General features: G+C 37.4%; 1 protein-coding gene across 1 annotated transcript; it reads left to right on the top strand.

Annotated features, from left to right (window-relative positions):
• The first annotated feature begins 731 nt into the window (after positions 1-731).
• LOC127422162 (breast cancer type 2 susceptibility protein homolog) lies at positions 732-20132 on the top strand. Its single transcript, XM_051665499.1, is given in 29 exon segments — positions 732-891; positions 1125-1212; positions 1295-1507; positions 2731-2803; positions 3080-3107; positions 3213-3324; positions 3420-3475; positions 3881-4034; positions 4152-4889; positions 5926-9167; positions 9240-9981; positions 10086-10187; positions 11068-11137; positions 11225-11546; positions 11548-11623; positions 11813-12003; positions 12107-12305; positions 12526-12694; positions 14914-15256; positions 15400-15555; positions 15661-15750; positions 15752-15809; positions 15914-16023; positions 16801-17002; positions 17087-17253; positions 17693-17831; positions 17958-18211; positions 18312-18443; positions 19481-20132. Coding segments are annotated over 28 exon segments (8547 nt in total). The 5' UTR covers positions 732-891; positions 1125-1178; the 3' UTR covers positions 19856-20132.
• The last annotated feature ends 2165 nt before the right edge of the window (positions 20133-22297 follow it).

Genomic DNA, 22297 nt, shown 5'->3' on the forward strand with positions numbered 1-22297 from the left:
TATATGTTTGTTTGTTTATTTACTGGTGGACCAACTTAACACATTTCTCGAAAAGAAACCTGAAATAAGTCATCAGGGAATATATTATGAATTGTAGTGCGCCCTCTGGTGTTACTTCGAAGGAAAGACACACTGTGCAGCAGCAACACAGCAAACAACGCTTGTTGATAATGAAATGTATACACTGTAAGTAAAATAATAGTTATTATTAATAGTATAAAGCTATAATTACAAAGTGTTTGCATTAACAGTGATTGAGCAAAATAAAGTTTACCCAAATTGAATATTATTGCTACATATAAAACGCAATGTAATCTTAATAAAAATGATCGTCCAAACAATATGAACACCCATTTCCATCTTAAATTTGATATAATAAAAAACTAAAAACCTTTGAGAAAGTCTAACTCATTGTTCCTATTGATTTCTGAAGTATGATACTGTGTCCTTTAAAAAAATATTACATTCATTTGCAACCTAAAAATTGAAAAAATGCATTCATGCTTGTCCCATGTTCTCAGCTTGAAGTAAAACTTTTAAACAAATTATTTATGTTGAAATATCGGCGTTATCAAAGAAACAATTCTCTTTCATTATTAAGTACGATCATTAATAATAAATAATGATGCTACTTAGTGGCGCACGTAAGCCCGCCCTCTGGACAGACGCACGCATTTTGATTGGTCTAGAGCGCTGCTTTTCCGTGTCGACGCGACGCTGCTGGCGGGATGTGTAACCAGTTTCATCCACGCGCAGAATAAACAAATCGCCTCAGATGTGGAATAAGCGAATAAATAGTCTTTACACGGATATAATGAAGAATTTTCCAATTAATACCGACCTCTTGAAAGATAAATATGTTCCTCAGCTGTGACGACGCGTTAATTTACGGTAACTTCAAGTTTGTCAGATGTGATTTGCTTTTCTGCTTTAGATAGTCATGATAGCAGAGAAAAGAGTTCATATTTTGCCTAAAACTTGCAGCGAAGTCTCGATTTAAGACGAACGGTTATTTTATAACTTCATAATATATGTCAGAGACCTTAAACTACATATTGCGTAATGTAACGCTTAATTTAAACGATATTGTCATACTGACTTATTTTTGTTTACCTGTACTGTAGGTCCCATGGTTGAGTGACTGATTCAGGTTTAACACTTACAACACTCATGGCAGTATGTTTGAAGATTTCTTTGATCAAATTGAAAAAGGTAGACACTCATGATTGATAAAAATGTATAGACTGACTGTATTTCGATAACTGAAACTAATAAGGCTCCTTTGTGGTTGAAGAACTTGGACCCCTTTATCCAGACTGGTTTGAAGAGTTGACTGCAAAAGCTTCTAGAGATGAAGGTGGTCTTGACATTTCAAAAGAGGAAGACACTGTAAAAGCACCAGAGACATCAGCCCTGGCCAGTCAACTGTTTTCTACACCCAAAATATTCAAGCAACGTCATCTACAGTCTTGTGATTCCATATATAATGAAGATTCCCCTTACCAAGGTAGTACAGAGTTAGACTTAAAGGAATAGTTCATCCAAAAATGACAGTTCTGTCATCCTTTAAAATTCACTTTTATGTTGTTCCAAACTTGTTTGGCTTTCTTCTTAATGTGGAACACGAGAGGAGGAGTTTTAAAGGATGTCCCATTGCTGGTTTCAATAAAATGGCAGCTGATAGTGACTCACTTTAACACTTAAAAGGACCCAAAAGTGTAATAAAAGACTTTAACCCTTGTGCAACCATCGGGACATTTTTGTCTTTTTCATTTATTTATTTTTCTATCATTTTGGCTGTGTTATGCCAACTGCATACATTTTGCCAAAGGTGTGTATTTTTGGGGGAACCTCAGTTCCTAAAATACATCTATAATACACTGTGTACACAAAATAGTTACACTCAGGACCTTCAGGACAAAAATTTCATTAAAGCATGAAATTATGCTTTCATTCCGGAGCCCTGGCTTCAAAATTTAAATTTGTAATATTTTCCACCAGATGGCGCCATTTTACTCATGTTTAACCTATGGAGCAAATACATGCTTTTTTCCTATTTTCTGTTTGCTGTATTATAGAGCACTGCAGGTCGATTGAATAAATGATGCAGCTAAAATTGTGTGGGTGTATTGGTATGGATGTCAGAGTGTGTTTTGTATGTGTGTATTGAGAAATTTGTGTGTGTTTGTCAAAAAACAACAGTGGCATTATGTAAACAATCTGGCATTTAAAGGGTTAAAATCCTGAAAATGAATGAATATTTGGTAGTTATGATCAGGACTGATGTTGATTAAAAAAATTAACTAATTGAAAGAGGAAAATAATATTAATATATAATATTATTATGGCATTTTTTTGACGTGGACATTTTTGTCCTCGAGGGACCTCCGAGAAATTTTTTTTTTTTTTATTGACGCACAAGGGTTAAGGACACATGATAGATTTTCGTAAGAAACAACCTTAAATTTAAAGGGATAGTTCACTTTTGTAATGACGTTTGGTCACAAGACATTCCAGAATCAGTGAGGTTTTGGTGTTCTTAATGTGTCGCTATATTTGATTTGGGCAATGTTTACGAGTTGATTGCTGATTTGATTTGACTTGAGAGTAAATAATGATGTAAATTTAGGTCTGTTCTTTACACAAAGTGATCACATGGCTTTAGAAGAAAATATTGCATGAGTGGCATTGAATACTTTTATTGAATACAATTTTTTTTCCCCCACCAAGCGACTAATGGAGTCTCATCAGCTTGTCCCTGGACAGATTCAAGCCCTTGTCTGTTTGGTTCAGCCAAAGACAGGTGTGTTTGAACTGATCATATATACAGTAACACATGAAAGTTTAACACAAGGTTAATGCTACTGTCTCTACCTTCCTTTGATGTCAAAGGTTTGATAGATCCTGTAGACAATCTGGTGATTGCTTTGGTAAGGATGTTTTAGTTTGTCTTTAATTTGTCTTTCTCTTAAAACTATTTTTAAAATTAAGGCATTATGGTTTTTATATCCTGATGTTCAATGTGTTTTTAATTTATTTTATTTAACTTTTTTAACAACTTCCATGTGTGACATAACAGGCCTTCTGGATACACCAAAACATCTTTGGTAAGACAGACTGTGCTTTTGAAGAAAAATTACCCTGAATATTATTGCAAATCCTAATTTGAGATGCCATTTTAGACATGAAACATAAACATAGTCCTTTTGCAGGCACGTTCTACAAAGAAAATATCTGAGAGCCTTGGGGCACAGATAAAACTGGACCTATCCTGGAGCAGTTCCTTTAACACACCATCATCTTTGACTCCCACTGTGATGTTGCGTATGTACTGTATGAATGTAGTTATGTCATGCCTCTTTGAACTGAGATGAACTGAGTGCTCGTGTGATTTATACACTATTCTTTCATCCCCCTAGCTAAAACAGAGGATCATGCTCCATCTGCAAGTTGCCTTAAAGACAAAGAAGCAATTGTAAGTGCAAACCATATGCTTTGTACATAATATAGGTTATTTTGCATTCTACATGTTATTCATTCCGCTTCTTCTCTTTGGACTATGATTCTTAAATGGATAGTTTACCCAAAAATAAAGCTTTGGAAATCATTTACTCTCTAATTCATGTTGTTCAAACCCATATTACTTTCTTCAGTTAAACATAAAGGATATGTTAGAATGTTAGCCTCAGTCGATATTCACTTTAATTGCATCTTTTATCCCTACAATGGAAGTAAAAGTTGACAAGGGCTAACATTCTTCCAAACACTTCCTATGTGTTCCACTGACAAAAGAATGTCATACAGGTTTGGAACAATACGAGGGTGAGTAAAAGATGACCAAATTTAAATTTTTGTGTGAACTATCCATTTAATATGCAAGTCTCTTCCAGAGTCTCTTTTTACCAAATTACCTGATGGCTTGTTTCACTCTCTTCTTGTACACTACTTTGTGCGGAAACTGTTTCCATCCCTCTCAAAAAGCTCTGAAAGTACTGTGACATTATGTGAGAGAGCATCTACAGAAAAACAGGATGGTAAGTGTGCCAATATATATTTGAAACATAGTGATTTGATAGTTAATTTGATATGCATGCACTCATCTTTAACCCCCATGAGAAAATAAAGTGATAATTCTCTACTTTTCTCTTCAGTGAGATCCACAAGTGAGACTGTCCAGGATGATGGCCAGGGAGGAAAGCATAATTGCTCCCCAGATTCATCATCTGATATTAATGGTCAGTGGAAGCAGTCTATGCCAAAGGCTATAGAGGATGGGGATATCTGCAGCACAATGCAGAATATTCTTGATGGTGCTGTGGATGTGTTGTCTATTTTCTTCAGCAACAGCACTTCAGCTCTGCGGAGAGTCAAAACCAAAGATAGGAACAGAAGGAGAATAAACGATTCTTCAAAATATTTTAAATCAACTGTTCCAATTTCAGGGCCAGGAGAGATGTTAAATGGAGATAAAACTCATACAGATGATTTAGAAGCAAAAAGCTCCATCGAAAACAAAGACGTCATGCAGTGGACCCCACTAAGTTTATCAGACTCCAGCCTGAATGAAGGTTTTTCCTCTGGCTTGCCTTTAATAAAAAATCACAAAACTGTTGCATCCACTGAAACGGATGGTGGCACTTTTTTGGACCAGCATATTCTCAAGGACTGCACTTCACAAAATAGCCACATTTTTTCAAGTAGTGTTGAAAGAGTCAAGTCTTTTCCAAATGCCCATGCAGAAGGATCTCAGTGTCAGAAGTCTTTGTTTGATAAATCACCTGCTTTCACACTTGCTAGAAAACCCAGGAGATTTGTGTATCAAGTACAGAGGTCAGAATTGTTGAAGACATTTACAACAATTGACAACAAATTGGAGCACACACTGACAGGTAAGAGTCTTGTAATAAATTCTTATTCCTACATACAGTATATACACAATGGGTTCAAAGGCATGTGAAAATGCTTATATTTTGCATTACTCTTCATTTAAAGGGTTAGTTCACCCAACTGGGATGGCTTACCTTTAAGCCATCCCAGATGTGTATGATTTTCTTTCTTCAGCAGAATCGAAGTGAAGATTTTTATAAGCACTCCAGTCGATCAATTAATGTCTTCTGAAGCAAATCGCCTTCAGCTTGTTCACTGGGGATCTAAATACAATTATTATTTAATTAGTTATTTTTATACACAGTTTACAATCATATTTAATAAAATTACACAATCTCTAAGACTTTATAGATGTTACAGTTTAATTTTCTGTTAATGCATGATTTTCTGTAAAGCTGCTTTGAAATGATGTGTGTTGTGAAAAGTGCTATACAAATAAACATGACTTGACTTTAAGACTGTTTTAAATTGCAAAAAAAAATAACATTAATTTTCAGGATTTCTTTGAATTTGGTAAGTCTCCCCTTTGCATTAGTGACAGCTTGCACTTGAGTTGGCATGGACTCTACAAGTTTGTGCAAAACCTGATGGTCCATGTTATCCCAGCATGATATGAGAATTCCAAAGAGCATCTTGCATACCTAAATTGTAGCAAATAAATGTAACCTTTTGTACAAACTAAGGATGTTCAATGTAACAAATTTTCTTCTTTTATTAGTAAACTAGAAATAATGCAGAATCTTGAATATTTCGTATTAATTTATATATTAAATATTAGTTATAATATTTATTTGCTAATATATATATATATATAGATATATAGATATATATATATTTCCAGATTCAAACTGAGGTTTTCCCAGATTTTCAATGTGGACTCAGACTTTTGAACCCCAATGTGTGTGTGTTTGTTTGTACTGTATGTATGAATGTGTATATTTTTGAATTGAGCAGAGTTTTGTTTTTAATTTGTAACAGGAAAACCCCCTGAGGACAAGAAATCCAGCGGCCTTAATGAGTCCAGATTAATCAGTTAAGACACAGTCAATCATCAGACACAGCAACAAATCACTGTTGTTCAACAGGTCATGGCAGATCCTCATGAAGTCGATCAAGGACTGGATATGACGCAGCTTTCCAAGGCATTTGCAGAGGATTTCACACAAGAAATAATGTCAGGAGGGGGACCGCCTGACACACATGTACAAACTGACCAAAATGGCCCCATTTCAACCACATTCAGAATCTGCTGATAAAGATGGATAAAGATAAAGATCCATAAAGATGGTATTAACCAGCAGGACTCTCAAGATAATCACGATGACAGCTCTGCGGTTGCAGATGTATCTGTCAGCTCCCCAACCAAGTCAACCGTTGCACTCACAACTTTTGAAATCGGTCATGACAGTGGTTGTCCCACCACATTTTCAGGTTTTGATGGGATGACAGCATCTTGCACAGGCACCAAGGACAATATTTCTGAATTTAAAACAGCAAACAACAAGATCATAACCATACCTCATGAGGCTATAATGAGTGCCAAAGCATCATTAGATGAGGCTATAGGAGACAGTTTATTCAACACCTTAAATGAAACCACTCCAAAACATAACCACACAAAAGAAATGGTTTCCAAATCAATTTCAGACAGCACTAATACAACAAGATCACCCTTAGGACAGTCCATCCTTCCTAAACATGCATCAAGAACTTGTGATAGCAATGCTCTGCCCAGTCCAGGACTCTTATTTTCAAAGAGCTTTAAACTGAATATTTCAAGCTGCTCTTCACCACAGTCAAATGAATGTGATGATAAAATGGGTTCAGAGAGGAATATTACAGTTTCAGATGTTGACCTTCAGAAAGCTGGAACTCTTTTGAAAGAGAAATTGGAGAGAGACTCAGATTCATTAAAGTGGATTCATCAAAAACTGGAATTCCAAAGAGGTGCTGAAAGACAGACTGTGTTAGACATAACCATCAAGTACAAACCCAACACAGCGGAATCCAGTCGTGATGATGTTGAGAACTGCCCTTTGACGGCTTCACAAAAGGCTGATGTTACAGAATTGTGCAATCTTTTGGAGGATGGGGATAGCCGGTACGAATTCACTCAGTTAAAATTAAAAAAGTTTGGTTCAGACAACCACCACAACTCTGAAAGAGTTTGGGATCCTGATCTCCTTAATGGTATTGACTTTGATGATAGTTTTAACTCTGATGTTGGGAAAGGAAAGCACCAAGTCAATACAGATGCTGCTTCGATAAACAATTCTGTTCATACTAACAATGAACATGCTCCAGTTAAAACTTTAGATGGTGATAAATTAAGCACCATATCAATGGAAACACAAGATGAAATGGTGCATTCATTAACAGCTAAGGACAATTTGGATGAGGACCTAAAACATGCATTGGTAGAATTGTGCAGTTTCAGTGAAAAAACAAATGGTTTTGGTTTTAAAAACGCTAAAGGGAACGCTATAATAATTTCAGAAAAGAGTTTAAACAAAGCAATGCACTTTTTTGAAGAGGACGATATAGATGTGAACAGAAAAGACAACAAGGCAGATACAGAAGTGCTGAAGCCAGTGCAATCCAGAGAGCGTTCTGAAATGGAGCCTTTAGCCAGTACTTCTGACAGTATGGACAAAGAAAATAAAACCCACCTTCAGGGAAGACAAGATGAAAATTTCAGCTGTGGAGATGTGAATGCAGCTTTTAAAGACTTTGAAATAAATAACCAAGTGACAGGAAATTGTTTGGATAGAAAAGCAGCTGTCCGTGTTAACTCAAACAGCAATTTTGGCTTTAGTACAGCTAAGGGAGAGAAGCTGAATGTGTCTGAAAAGGTCCTTCTGCAAGCAAGAAAACTTTTTAATGATGTTGACAGCTTAGAGGAGCCAGAAACTCTGGAACTTTCTTTCCACACTTCTGGAAAGCATGACAACTCTATTTCAACATCTAGCCTTCAGAAAACAAAAGCTGTTTCTTGGAGTGAAACCTCTATAGAAAAAAAACAGTCTGACTCACCCGAAATACCCGATATTCCTTCCTACAACATTAAAGAACAGAAATCTGACAATGATGCTAAAGGAGTGTTCACAAACATTTGTCCTTCAACAAGTTATATGCCTCAGTCAGCGCATGGCCATGGCTTTCAGACAGCCAGTGGGAAGGGAGTTTCCATTTCAGCCAAAGCACTTAAAAAGGCAAAGGCCATATTCAAAGACTGTGATGAAAATATTGACTACTTGAAATCATCAAAAATGGGGGAAAGTAATGCCAAAATGGACATTGAAAATGTCAAAATAACAAATGGATTTACGACCCCAAGTGGTAAAAGTGTGACATTTTCAGCAGAGGCGATCAATGATGCAAATGCTGTTTTCAAAGACTATGGTGGTGTTATTGATTTCTCATTGCAATCAAATGGTGACAAAGTAAATGAAAGAAATTCTTATAGCATGAAAACATGTCAGGATAACCTGGTTAATGACGGTGAAAAACCTTCCTTGGACCAGCAACCCCCTCAGGAAGAAGGATGTGAGCAGAAAGTAAAAGAATGTAAAAAAGACTTTCAAAGTGAATTCCCCTCTTTGCTTCCTCTTAATGGCAACTGTGGTTTCAGTACAGCTAGTGGTAAAAATGTATCTGTCTCAGCTGAAGCACTCCAGAGATCTAAGGATGTTTTGTCAGAGTCAGTTGATGGTTTCACGAAAAATAATGGTTCTAGAAAGACAAAGCATAATGTGTACATCCAAACAGATACCAGTTCCTCAGGAAAACGCGTTGGATTCTCTACAGCAGGTGAGAAGAAGGTTGCCATCTCTGCTACTGCTCTGCAAAGGGCAAAGAGTCTCTTTAAAGATTGTGAAGAGGACAGTTTAGCATCTGAGGATCTTCAACACCAAAGCTGTAAAGGTTTCAGCAATCCCAATGGCAAAAACATTACTGTCTCAGAAAAGGCACTGAATGAGGTTAGAGCAGCATTTGCGGGTTCTAAAGATGATAATGTCATTCATGAGCCTAATACTGAATCAAATTTACAAAGTGGACAACATAAAAGCACCAGTAGAAAACCTGACCTTGTGCTCGAGAAAGTCCCACCTGAAACTGAGAGTTCCACAAGAAAACACATTGGATTCTCTACAGCAAGTGTGAATAAGGGGGCCAAGAGCCTCTTTAAAGATTGTGAAGAGGACAGTTTAGCTTCTGAGGATCTTCAATACCAAAGCTGTAAAGGTTTCAGCACCGCCTGTGGCAAAGGTGATGTTACTGTCTCATGAAAGGCACTGAATGAAGTTAGAACTTCATTTGCAGGTTGTGATAAAACCTCCTTCAGCGATGAGCCTAAAATTTGCTCAGATTTACAAAGTGGACAACATGAAAGCACCTATGGAAGGAGTGGCCAAGTGTCAGAGAAGGTCCCATCTAAAACTTCGAGTTCATCAGGTGAACACAAAGGTTTCTATACAGCAGGTGGGAAGAAGGTAGCCGTCTCTGCTACTGCACTGCAAAGGGCAAAATGTCTCTTTAAAGATTGTGAAGATGAGGGTTTTGCATCTGAGGAACTTTTATCAGAGAAAGTCCCATCTGAACCTGGGAGATCTTTTGCAAGAAGCAAGAACATTGGGAATGAAAACCAAAAATGTGATCAACTAAATGTGAAAAATTATGGTTTCAGCACAGCCAGTGGTAAAGTTGTTTCTGTATCACTGGTTGCCCTTGATGAAGCTTCTAAAATATTCAGAGATTGTAATACTCAAGTTACTGCCACTGATAACCAGCCACATCAAACTAATTCCTCAAAATGTCACACTTCAAAAGCACCTCAGGATATACATGCACAATTAGACTTGCACTCTTTGGATTTTAGCAGTTGCACAGTAACCCAGCAGAAGTATTTTGAGCAGGAGGCTATGGCTTGCACTAAAGCTTTAATAAAAGATGATGACTTGAATGAACCAACTGGGCTGGTGACTTAAGAAGGCACTTGCTGCAAAAAAAGTTCATCTTTTCATGGCCTTCGGACATGGGGGTCTCTCGACCATGACAGGAGGAAATGTCAGCTAGATGCCGACAGTATAGCAGGTACGGCCTAAAGTTTTTAAGAAGTACTGTGCTGTTTTTCATTGTTTGGGGCAACTGTGTCAACCAAGACATTTTCTATAGTTTTAATGCTCTTTTCTGTTTAGATTCAGGTCAACCTCCTTTGAAACAGCAGCTTATCTCAGAGTTTGACCAGACTTCATATGCAAAATCCTTGAGCCTCTCCCCACTGAAAAGCTGTCCTAATGGTTAGAGCTCATATAAGTATTCTACTTCAGCTGTTCATCTGTTTGATACAGAAGCCTGTTTTGTCCTTGCTTTATTTAATTTTTCTCTGTCTTGTTTTCTCGTGATTACAACTTAATTTTCTCTCTTTTTTTTTTTTACATAACAAATGTTGTTTTCTCGTGGTCACGACTGTTCTTGTGATTTCGACTCGCGAGAAAACACCTTTTCGCGCCTGCAGCACCTCATATGGTCACAGGTACAGCATCTTCATCTTCAGTTTATCGCAACAGTAGGCTTTTCTAGGTCAAGCAGATGGATTTTATCTCAGTTTTATCTAGTGAATCACAAGACCCTCATCTCCCTGTCATCATCTGCTATCCATGGAATAGTGATGGGAAAATGAAGCTTTCTTAACCAATTTGGCTTTCATTACAAACATATTGAAATCGGGTTCGTTACTCTAAGCTTCTGCACACGGTTCAACTTACTGCCATCTGGTTTTCAAAAAAATTAAGCGCAACAAGTAAGCCACTGTGGCTGACAACGTTTTGAAGCAATAAAATGTATTGTTAATACTATTATGTCATTTTCATCTTTGTGAAAGTGTTTATAAATAAATCATTAACCAAGTGAAGGCTCAAAAGCTTCACATATGAGTTAAGAAGTCACTGTTCTGTTAAGAAACAAAAATAATGTCTGAGAGTAAATTAATAACTGTGATTATTTACACTCAAGTCGTGATCACAAGAAGAAAACTTTTGTTATGTTGAGAATTCGATAAAATTAAGTTGTGAACACGAGAAATCAAGACAGAAAAAAAGTGATAAACCATGGACAAAACTTGCTTCCGTTGTTTGATTATCCAATACTATAAACATATCCTGAAATTCCCTGTTGTAGGAACTCTAAGAGACAGGCGCATTTTCAAATACAATGTCCATCTCCAGCCTAATGTCACCCGTCCAAACCGGTGGGTTGTACAATGTGTTTCATTGTCTTACAGTTAACTCTTCTCACAAAAGGTTTTTATTTCTCACAAATTCTCTTCTATCTGCAGGAATTCTATGGTCCTGAAGTTGAATGACCTTGACAACATAGGACATTCAGACCCTGAAGGAAGGGTGTTTGTGACCCCCTTTAGAAAGACTGTGAAGACTGAGAGACCAAAAAGTCAAGATGTCTCTGTAGTGTCCAGTGATTTTATTCCACCATTCAAAAAGGAATTCAAAGACAATATTGGTCATAGCAATAGCCTGCTCAAACATGCATGTGAATCTAAAACTCCATTTGGCCAGAGTACAGCATTGGATAAAAGATTGACTACTCCTACACCAAATGCCCACAGTGTTTCTCTGCATTGTGCTGAGAAGAGAACCTAGAAATGTTGATTCTAAGCCTGAAGCAGCCGTTTCGGTGGAAAACATACCTTTGCAAAAGCTTGACTCTAAAGAAAGAGGTAGCCATTAACATTTGTCTTCTAATTTTGTTAGATTTGTATACATATTGCCTCATTTTTGTTTTTTGGTGGGAGGGGGTGTCAGAGCATTTACTATTTAGAAGGCAACAGATACAGTGTAAGATATGTTGTGAATGAGTCTATGACTGCAACAGTGAGACCTGTTTTCTTGTGTTGGGATGTTTATAGACACTGAGGCATGGCAGGAGACCATGCAGCTAGCCAGGAATATGCAAGACATGAGGCTCCAAAAGAAAAAAAGGCAGACTATTCGTCCTCTGCCTGGCAGCCTTTACCTTGCAAAGACCTCTGGTGTCTCCAGAATAGGTCTGAGAAATGCTGTTGGACACAAATGTCCAGGTCAATACACTTTGGAGGAGGTAAATTATTATTATTATTTTTATTTTTTTTACCTTTCTGTAATTATCTTTTAACAATGCTATGGGTAATATTCTTATTTTTTTTCTCACTTCTACTTGTTAGCTGTATCAGCATGGTGTACATTACGAAGTCTCTCAGATTACCAGTGAAAATGCTGAATCATTCCGATTTGACTGTAATCAGTTCCTGAACTGTGAGGATTTTATGGAGTCTGGTTCTGTCCAACTGGCTGATGGAGGCTGTTTGGTTCCAGACTGTAAGGGTACTGTGGGGAAAGATGAGTTCTACAGATAAACATTCTGTATGAGAGTTTAGGGTCCGTAAACACCAAACTTTGTTTTTGTGTCCATCTGCACTGTTTTTTTTTTCTTTATTATTATTATTTTTCTATGTAAACATGCTAGATATTCTATGGATTTAAGTTGCCAGAGTTGTTGTTAATGATCACCTTGTCACCTTATAAAGATACTATTTCTTTTGAAAATGTCTTTGTAATATAAAGTACCTATTTTTTGGTAGAGCATTGTGTGATACCCCTGGCGTTGATCCCAAACTGATCACTGATGCCTGGGTGTTTAACCACTATCGATGGATTGTGTGGAAACAGGCCTCCACGGAAAGAGCTTTTCCAGGTGTGATGGGTAGCCTGTGTATGACTCCAGAGCAAGTACATCTGCAGCTGAAATTCAGGTATTGAACCTATATCAACTTTGTACAGCTCATGCCTTTCTGCACAATTTTTATAACAGTGACCTGCGCATTGTTTCACAAATGGCTGATGTTGATGTAGCTTGGGATTATTTTAAATCCACTTTCTTGGCTATATGTGATAAACTTGCCCCTTTTAGAAGTGGTAAAGACAACCCTTGGTTTATTGATTCTATTTCCTCTTTTATTAGACAAAGGCCTGGGCCAAAGCAAAGAAAACAAATAACCCTTTGGATTGGATTCTTTACAGAACATTATGAAATAAATGTACAAAATTGATAAAAAAAAAAAAAAAAAAATCAAAATGTGACTTCTTACCATGATAAATGAAAATGTGAACGACCCTGCTAAGTTTTGGAAATTAGCCAAATCATTCTCTGGTTTAATTATGCCAACCAGTCTTCCTGATCTTCTAAAAGTGAATCAGAGTGTAATCAAGGGTAGAACCAATATTGCAGATACCTTCAATAGTCATTTTATTTCTGCTGGTTCAATCTTTGATCCAAGTAATTTAGGGGAACATGTTGCAAAAGGAAACTTTGAGCCTGTCCCATGATGCCCTACTCAACTGTTCACTTTTTCTCCTATCTTAACCACAAGAGTTCACAAAGCTCCATTGAGCCTAGATTGTAAAAAATCTCTCAGACCTGATAAGATAGAACCTTGCTTTTTTTTTAAAATTGCTGCAGATATTATTGCAGAGCCTAATGCTTCTGTTTTCAATCTGAGCTTATCCTCTAACGTCATACCCAGTATCTGGAAATCAGCTATGGTTCAACCTCTATTAAAGGGTGGAGACCCCTCTGACGTGAATAATTACCGTTCCATTTCCAGACTGTTTGTTATGGCTGAAGTATTTGAATCTTTTGTAAGTGACCAATTAAAACACTTTTTTTCTGATAATAATATTCTTAGTGAATTTCAGTCGGGCTTTAGATCAGGCCATAGTACTATAACAGAGGTTATGCTAGTTACTAATGATATCATCAAATCTTTAGACAGTAAACAGCAATGTGCAGCTCTATTTGTTGATTTGTCTAAAGTGTTTGACTGTAAATCACAAACTGTTGTTACAGAGGCTTAGCTGTATAGGCATTAGTGAAATGGCTCCGAATTGGTTTAAGAATTATCTATCCGAAAGTATTCAGTTTGTTTCGGTAGAAAACTATACCTCAGCCTCACTTACAGTAAACAAAGGTGTCCCGCATGGATATATTTTAGCCCCCATCTTATTTTCTATTTTTATAAATGACTTAGGTCATGGAATAAATCCAGCTAAGATACATTTGTATGCTGATGACACAATAATTTATACAGTAGCACCCTCTTTGAATCAAGCCATAGAGCTCTTGCAGGATGCTTTTCGATCACTGCAGCTTTCACTGTTAAAATTAAAATTGATCCTAAATTAAAAAAAGACCAAATATATGACCTTCACTCATTCTTGCACTAAGGCAGCTGATCCTATTATTTTAACATTAGAAGGTATATGTATAGAAAGAGTAACTTCTTACAGATTCTTAGGTATATGGCTTAATGAAAAGTTGGCCTTTAATGTGCATATCGATAATCTATTGAAAAAGCTGGATGGTCCTCCTTATATCAAAGGAAAAAAATACACATGCTGCTATTTATTGCCAAGGCATTGTTAGGTAAACTACCTACTTATATCTCCGGCCTCTTATCCTGTTATACCAGAAACTATAACACTAGATCAACTACCGGAATTCATTTAAATGTCCCCAGGGTACACTCGGAGCTTGGTAAAACTACTTTCTCTTTTTATGCACCCTGGGCATGGAATGAGCTGCAAATTACTATTACCTTAGAAATACTCCCTTTTTGAATACCCTTAAAGGTCTTTTACAAACTGCCCAGAAGGAAACATGCTGCTGTTTTACATAATCATTGACCTGAGGTGGAATGTGTATTGTATATGGATATTGCTGGTGTGGCTTGTATGCCTTTTTTATGTTGCTTTTATGTTTTGTATACTGTATGTGCTACCATGTGAATTTTTTTTTTTTATGTGAAACTGTTTGTGCTGCCGTCTTGACCAGGACTCCCTGGAAGAAGAGATCTTGTATCTCACTGGGACTTTCCTGGCTAAATAATGGAAAAAAATAAAAATTAAAATGAATGCTTACATTTTTTCTCAAAAAGTTTTCAACACATCTAATTCTTTTGGTACTTGCAATCAGATATGATGTGGAGGTGGACCACAGTAGGAGATCTGCTCTCAAGAGGATCATGGAGAGGGATGACACTCCAGCTAAGACAATAGTGCTCTGTGTATGTGGTATTGCTAACACTAGTCAAGCAAAAGCTGAGGACAAGAGCACTGATGCAAAGGTGGAGTCTACTGTGATCTGGCTCACGGATGGCTGGTACACCATCAAAGGCCTGTTGGACACTCCACTTTCTGCAATGCTGCACAAGGGTCGTCTCAGAATCGGTGATAAGGTCAGGATCAATGGAGCAGAGTTGGATGGTTCCCAAGAAGCCTGTCCACCTCTGGAAGCTCCCGATTTTCTGATGCTAAAGGTGAGATTTTTGATGTTGGGACAAAGGCCTCTTCGGGGACAATCCCTCTGTACCAACCTTGAGTTAAGTGTTTTGCTCAAGGCCACAATGGTAATAGCTCACAGATTGACCCTTGGGTTCACAATTTCATTTCTAAATGTCAGATTTCAGCTAACAGTACAAGACGAGCTCGGTTGGACACTAAGCTGGGGTACTGTTGTGACCCTCGACCTTTTAGGCTCCCGCTCTCTTCACTGTATGCTGCTGGAGGTGTAGTGAGCTGTGTGGACATTGTGGTGTTGAGAAGTTACCCCACTCGGGTCTGCAAAATCTAATAAGCTTTGACTATATCTGCACATTTCTGAATTGAGATAAAGCAATTCACAAGTTTTCACCAAACTTAGACTAACATTCTCATCAAACAGTGGATGGAGAAGAAACCCAATGGCGTCTTTATATTTCGCAATGATCGTGCAGAAGATCGAGAGGCCAGAAAACACAGCAACTCAAAGCAGAAAAACCATGGAGCTTATTATTTCCAATATACAGACCCAGTTCGAAAAAGAGATGGAAGGTAGGATTTCATTATTTTTCTTCATAATTAAAAAACATAATTATATTTAGTTAAAACTGCATTAGATGCTTGGATATGATGAGTGTTCCTCTTCCTTATATAAGGTAAGAAAAAAAGCCAAGGCAGAAGGAGGACATTTAATCGACATGATATTGAAGCTCTGCGTGATGGGAAAGATCTGTATGAAGCAATGGAGTGTGACCCAGCTGTTGAGGTGAAGCTTTTAGTGTTTGTTACATTTTTATATAATTTAAAAGGGATATTTCACCCAAAAATGAAAATTCTCTCATCATTTACTCACCCTGTGTATGACTTTCTTCTGCTGAACACAAAGTTTTTAGAAGAATATCTCAGCTCTGTAGGCCCATACAGTGCACGTGAATAGTGGCCAGATCTTTGAAGTTCCAAAAAGCACATAAGGCTGCATAAAAGTAGTCCACACAACTCCGGTGGTTAAATCTATTTCTTCAGAAGCCATATGATAGGGATGTGGGTGAGAACAGATCAGTATTTCAGTCCTATTTTACTATAAATTCTCCTCCCTGCCCAGTAGGTGGCGATATGCAGAAAGAATGTGAACTGCCAAAAACAAAAGAAGAATGTGAAATTGAAAGTGGAGATTTATAGTAAAAAAGGACTTATATATTGATCTGTTTTCTTACCCACACCTATAATATTGCTGTAGAAAATATGGATTTATCCACTAGAATCATATGGATTACTTTTATGCTGCCTTTATATGCTTTTTGGACCTTCAAAGTTCTGGCTACCATTCACTTGCATTGTATAGACCTACAGAGCTGAGCTTTGTTTGTGTTCAGCAGAAGAAAGTCTGAGATTTCATTTGGGTGAACTATCCCTTTAAGACATAACAGGAAACAGCAATTAAATGGTTTGACTCTTGTCTTACTTGGCTCAGCACAGTATGTACCACTGTAATTAGCTCCTATTAATACTACATTAATTTTTCACATCTGCACTGTTTGAGTAGACCCATCTAAGTAAGTGGCAGATGGAGGCAGTGAGCAAGTACAGGCAGAGTCTGGGGGAGAAGAGGCAGGAAGAACTGCAGGAGCATGTGCGGAAGTCCATGACAGAGACACTGGAAACTGAAGGAGGGTGCCGAGATTGAGACGTAAATCCTGTTTGGAAGCTCAGCATTACAGATGCCAAGGACCTGCAAAGTGACTATGGTGAGCTGACTGGATATCATCTGTACACGTTGGTAAGATGTTAAAAAACTATATTTAACCAGCTATGGTTGTTTCATTTCCTAGTTTACACACTGAATATCTGGCGGCCATCAGCAAAGTTGTATAGTTTACTTAGAGAGGGACGCAGGTACAGGGTGTATCATCTTGCCACATCAGAGGGCAAGAAACGCTCAGGCATTACTCACATTCAGCTCACTGCTACCAAGAAAACACTCTTCCAGGACATTGAGGTAAATATAAGTGTTTTTTGAACTTTGGTTTAACTTTGAAATGGGTCTTATCAAATCACTTTATTTATTTATTTTTCTTCCTGAGGTTCTCTTATAATTTTTTATGGCATAATTTCAATTTTCTCTCATCTCCTATTACTAGTTCTGGTGTTTAGGAATAAAATGTATCTGTCCTACACCTACTTATTACCTCACTGTGACTGGGTGGGCCAAGTTTTTGAACACCAAATAGACATAGTTAAGAGGTAAATGTGGGTGATCGTATGTTTATATTTTGGGTTTCTGACCACAGAAAGCATCTCAGAACAAGCCGTTTTTGCAGCTTAGTTTAGTATAGATGTTTTTTTTTTTTTTTGGTCTGGGGAGGAAGTTTTGAGTTCAGCAAGATACAGTATGTTTTCATAGTTCATCAAACTCTTATTTCAAATGAATGGTCCAGGTGTCTCCAGAATGGTCAAGTCTGCATTTCCATGCAAGAGAATGCATCAGCTTCAGAGAACTTCAGAATCCTCAAATTAGCTTGCACTGTGGAGAAGTGGATATTGTGGGATATATTGTCTCCATAGTGGACAGACAAGGTTGATTTCATTCATTCATTAAAAAGATATCTGTTGTCGTATGTAAAAGATATTTCTACAACTAATTTGATTATTTAGTTACTTAAATGTTGTAAACCATTTATGACTGCTTGAATGTCGTCTCAGGCAGCTCTCCAGTACTGTACCTTGTGGATGAGGAGTTTGATCTGGTCTCTGTGAAAACCTCCAGCAATTTGGAGCAGTTAGCTGTAGAAGAGCTGGTAAAACCTCAAGCCCTGGTTGCTCTTAGTAACCTTCAGTTGAGGCCATTCTCTGGGCTTGTGCCAAGTCTTTATGCAGGAGAACAAGCACTCTTCTCCATAAACCCCAAGGAATTCCATCTGCAAGAAGCTATAGCCCGTCTGAAGACTTTTGTACTGGTAATGAATTAGCAGTGACTTTTAAACTTTTGTTTTTACATACACATGTAATATCAGAGTAAGTGATTCCTGATGTCTTTTGTTGTTGTTTTGGACATAGACCTGTGAGCAGTTTTTCAGCATTGCAGAGGAGAAGGTCTTAGATCTAGTTCCTTCAGGTGTCTTGGGCCCTTTTCAGTCTCCAAGAACTCCATGTGCGCAGTCTACTCCAAAAATGAACTGCAGAGTTAATGTGAGTTTTCTTTTTTTGTGGTATACGATATGGTTTTATTTTATTATTCATACTTGGGTTTAAAGGTTTGTTCAAATCTCTAACCCTAAGTATTAAACTTAGGCACGTATGTCGTCCCACAGGGTTTGTGCTACAGATATGAATGATACATTAAATCATGCAGCTTGTTAAGGAGATGTGGATTTTTATTTTTCTAAAACATTTAGGCCCTGTGATTTTCACCTGGCATACAATAAAACTGGTGAAAAAATTAATGCATTGAAGGAGCAATCCAAGCCATATTTTGGGACCAGAATATCATAGAGACCTCTTTTGACTGGCCCTCTGCAAAGCCCTAGAAACACTTAAGCAGTCAACCGCAAAGCAACGTGCAAATAACCAACCCGACCCTATCATAAGGGTGGCGAGTTTGTACGGGCAAGCACCACTTGCATTTTCTTCAGAAAATGTAAAAATGTAGTGTTTTAATCTTTTATTGTATACAGATGTCCACACAAAGCACTTTATTTAAGCTTTTATTATTATTTAACTATTGTTAACATTTACTAACTTTTATATAGTCCGTTATTCATATTATTGTGAATTATAAAAAAGAATTCTGTTACACAGTCCTGTTACAACTTTCACAACTGTCCTTTACCACCAGAGCTGTTACCATGCGCAGAGCAAATGTACGGTACTTAGCAGTGGTCAAAAAGGATTTCCAAAACGGCTTTTGGATTATAAACTCAGAGATGTGGATTCGGACGGTAATTAAATTACAGTAGGTAATTTGGCCGGGAATGTTCTCGCAGGAGGTGGGAGAAAAACACAGACATTTCAAATTCGGACGGCAATAAAATCAATGACTACCCCCTGTAAATGCTGGAATGACCTCACGTCCCAGTGTAAAATAATTGCCGTCTGAATAGGGCTTATGATAGTATTTTATATACGAGTTATTTGAACTTTAATGGTCCATTAGTATTTGTAAAACATTTTTTGTATGTTCACTACATACAACATCACTCTTTCATGCACTGTGTTGAAATTATCAGGCAACCCCTCAGCAGAAAGGCAGTGTTTTCTCGCCCTTCACTCCAGTGAACAAGAGACCACATGTATCTGCAAGCAACAGTGAAAGCAACGATCTCACAATCTTGAAAAGAAAACGAGGTCTGGACTACCTGTCACACATCCCCTCCCCTCCACCACTCACCCCTCTGAAAACGAAAGTATCTCCATGCATTGACAAGACCTTCAATCCCCCACGGAGATGTGTGACTCCTATACCTCAACAGAAAGAGAGGGAGCTATCCCGCACCTCGCATCACCTGTCGGAAGAGGAACAGTGGGTACCTGATGAAGAGCTAGTGATGATTGACACCCAGGCATTACTGGATGGCCTAAGGGAAGGCTGGTTGGACAAGTGAGGCCCACTTGGTGAAACACTAGCATAGACGAGAGAATGAATAGTAGCATTCAAGGTATTAAGAATCATACATACAGAATGGTTCATGAAAATAGTGTCCATATTGTGTTAATATGAAAAGCAAATGCCCCTGCTTGGTGCTTGCCCTGTGGTTACTTTACAATGGTTCTCTTATGAGAAATACTATGACATATTAGTGTTTTAATTTTAACCGTGCCAGTAATTTTAAACTTGTACCTAATTGTACTGCTGTAGTTTCTGTAAAATAAGTACTGTTCAGAAATTGATGTAAAAAAAAAAACATATATATATATATATATATATATATATATATATATATATATATATAAAATAAATATTTACATTTTATTAATACTTCGAGTTGTTTGGTACATTCCTGTTTTTGCTTGGCAGATGATAAAACGGCTAAAACAAATCTCATACACTTGAATTGAAGGAGGGACCTGAGCCATATCTAGGGCCATGAACATTTTTTAAAGTCTTGTTTAAAATGGACAGTGCAAACCATTGTTGTAAGACGTTCTTCTATTTAACAATGTCCCAGGTGTTAACAACAAACCTTTTGAGAAATTGAGTATTATAACACAAAGAATCTGCATTGGTACCACTCTCTTAAGTGAACAGCTGGTGGCGCCTTAACACCTGGCCTTGATTTACTAGTAAAATCTGCTCAACTCTGTAGGAAGATGGTGAAATTGTGTCTGTCGTTTTAATATTAAATCTAAAGAAATGAAACTAGATCAAGTAATATGAATAAATGACAAAATAACCACCAAAAATTGGCTGCACAGAAAGCCGTGGTTATGACAAGCTAGTACTTACATACTTAACATACTTTTCTTGATCTTGCTGGCAAACACACTGCCAGGCTCGTTTTACAGACTGCAGAGGCAGACAAAAGAATGTCTTTCATACAGAATTTTGTCATATTTAATCATCTTTGCATAAAATATCAAAATTCCAGGCATTTAAGTCGTCATTTTTATTTGTATAGCGCTTTTCACAACACACATCGTTTCAACGCAGCTTTACAGAAAATCATGCATTAACAAAAACAAAAAAAAAGAAACTGTAATATCTGTAATGTCTTACAGTGATCGTTGTGTAGTTTGATTAAATATGATTGTAAAATGTGTATAGAAATTAAATAAATAATAATTGAATTTAGAGCCCCTGTGAGCAAGCTGAAGGCGACTGTGGCAAGGAACACAAAACTCCATAAGATGTTGTTTAATGGAGAAAAATAACCTTGGAGAAACCAGGCTTGTTGTGGGGGCCAGTCCTCCTCTGGCTACAGAACATGAATATAATGGCAATTTTAGTTATTTGTGTGCAGTACAAGTCATAGTTTTACATTTGTAAATTAAGCCAGTGTTAAGGTCCAGTGTTTTAAAAATAAAAATAAAATATTTTTTTAGTAACTTTAAGATTAATGACTGATGTCTTTGAAGTCCATCCTGGATTAATTGCAGAAGTTTACATAGATGCATTGTCCTTTGTTAGTTGGCTGATGAAGGCTTTGTTGGCAATTAAATGATAGTCTATGTATTCCATTTCAAGAGTGTAGTCCATCAATAGACAAATGTGATGCAGGCAGAGATAAATGATGAGGTGCATTGCAGTTCAACCTGCAGGTTATTTTGGTGAGGTTCGGTGGGGTCCATCCTAAATCCAAGGTTCAGGCAGTGGCGTATGAAGTATCCGATGTCTTACAGTTGGTGTTGGCATCAGTTCATCCTCTGAAGTCAAAAAACTGAAGTGATGTCTGGCTAGCACTGGCTGTAGTTTGTCGTTATCTCTTAGCGACACATAGCAGTGGAGTCCGACACCAAGCAGGAACGGAGCTCGATCTGGCAGGCCCTGGATATGAATCCCGAGGCTGAGACATAGAAACTAATAGAATAATATTAGCGTAGATGCCATTCAATTTTATGCCGAGTTATAGATCATGATGGATGTTTCTGGTTCCGGCAGACCTAACTAAAGCAGCCTAATTGTGAGTTGAAGGATACATTAGGTGTATGCCTGGCTAAATAGATGAGTCTTTAGTCTAGACTTAAACTGAGTGAGTGTGTCTGCATCCCGAACAGTGTTAGGGAGACTATTCCAAAGTTTAGGAGCCAAGTATGAAAAGGATCTACTACCTTTTGTGGATTTTGATATTCTTGGAATTATTAACAAGCCAGAATTTTGTGATTGTAATGAACGTGACGGAATATAGCGTGTCAGAAGGTCATTTTAAGTACTGTGGAGCTAGACCATTCAAAACTTTGTTTGTAGTTAACAGCATTTTAAAATTAATACGAAATTGGTCTAATATGATCATATTTCTTAGTTCTATTCAGCACTCTGGCAGCTGCATTTTGAACCAATTGAAGTTTATTTATTAAACATGCTGGACATTTTTTCAGCATCAGCAACA

Source organism: Myxocyprinus asiaticus, chromosome 31 (assembly GCF_019703515.2).
Source record: "Myxocyprinus asiaticus isolate MX2 ecotype Aquarium Trade chromosome 31, UBuf_Myxa_2, whole genome shotgun sequence".
NCBI lineage: Eukaryota > Metazoa > Chordata > Actinopteri > Cypriniformes > Catostomidae > Myxocyprinus > Myxocyprinus asiaticus.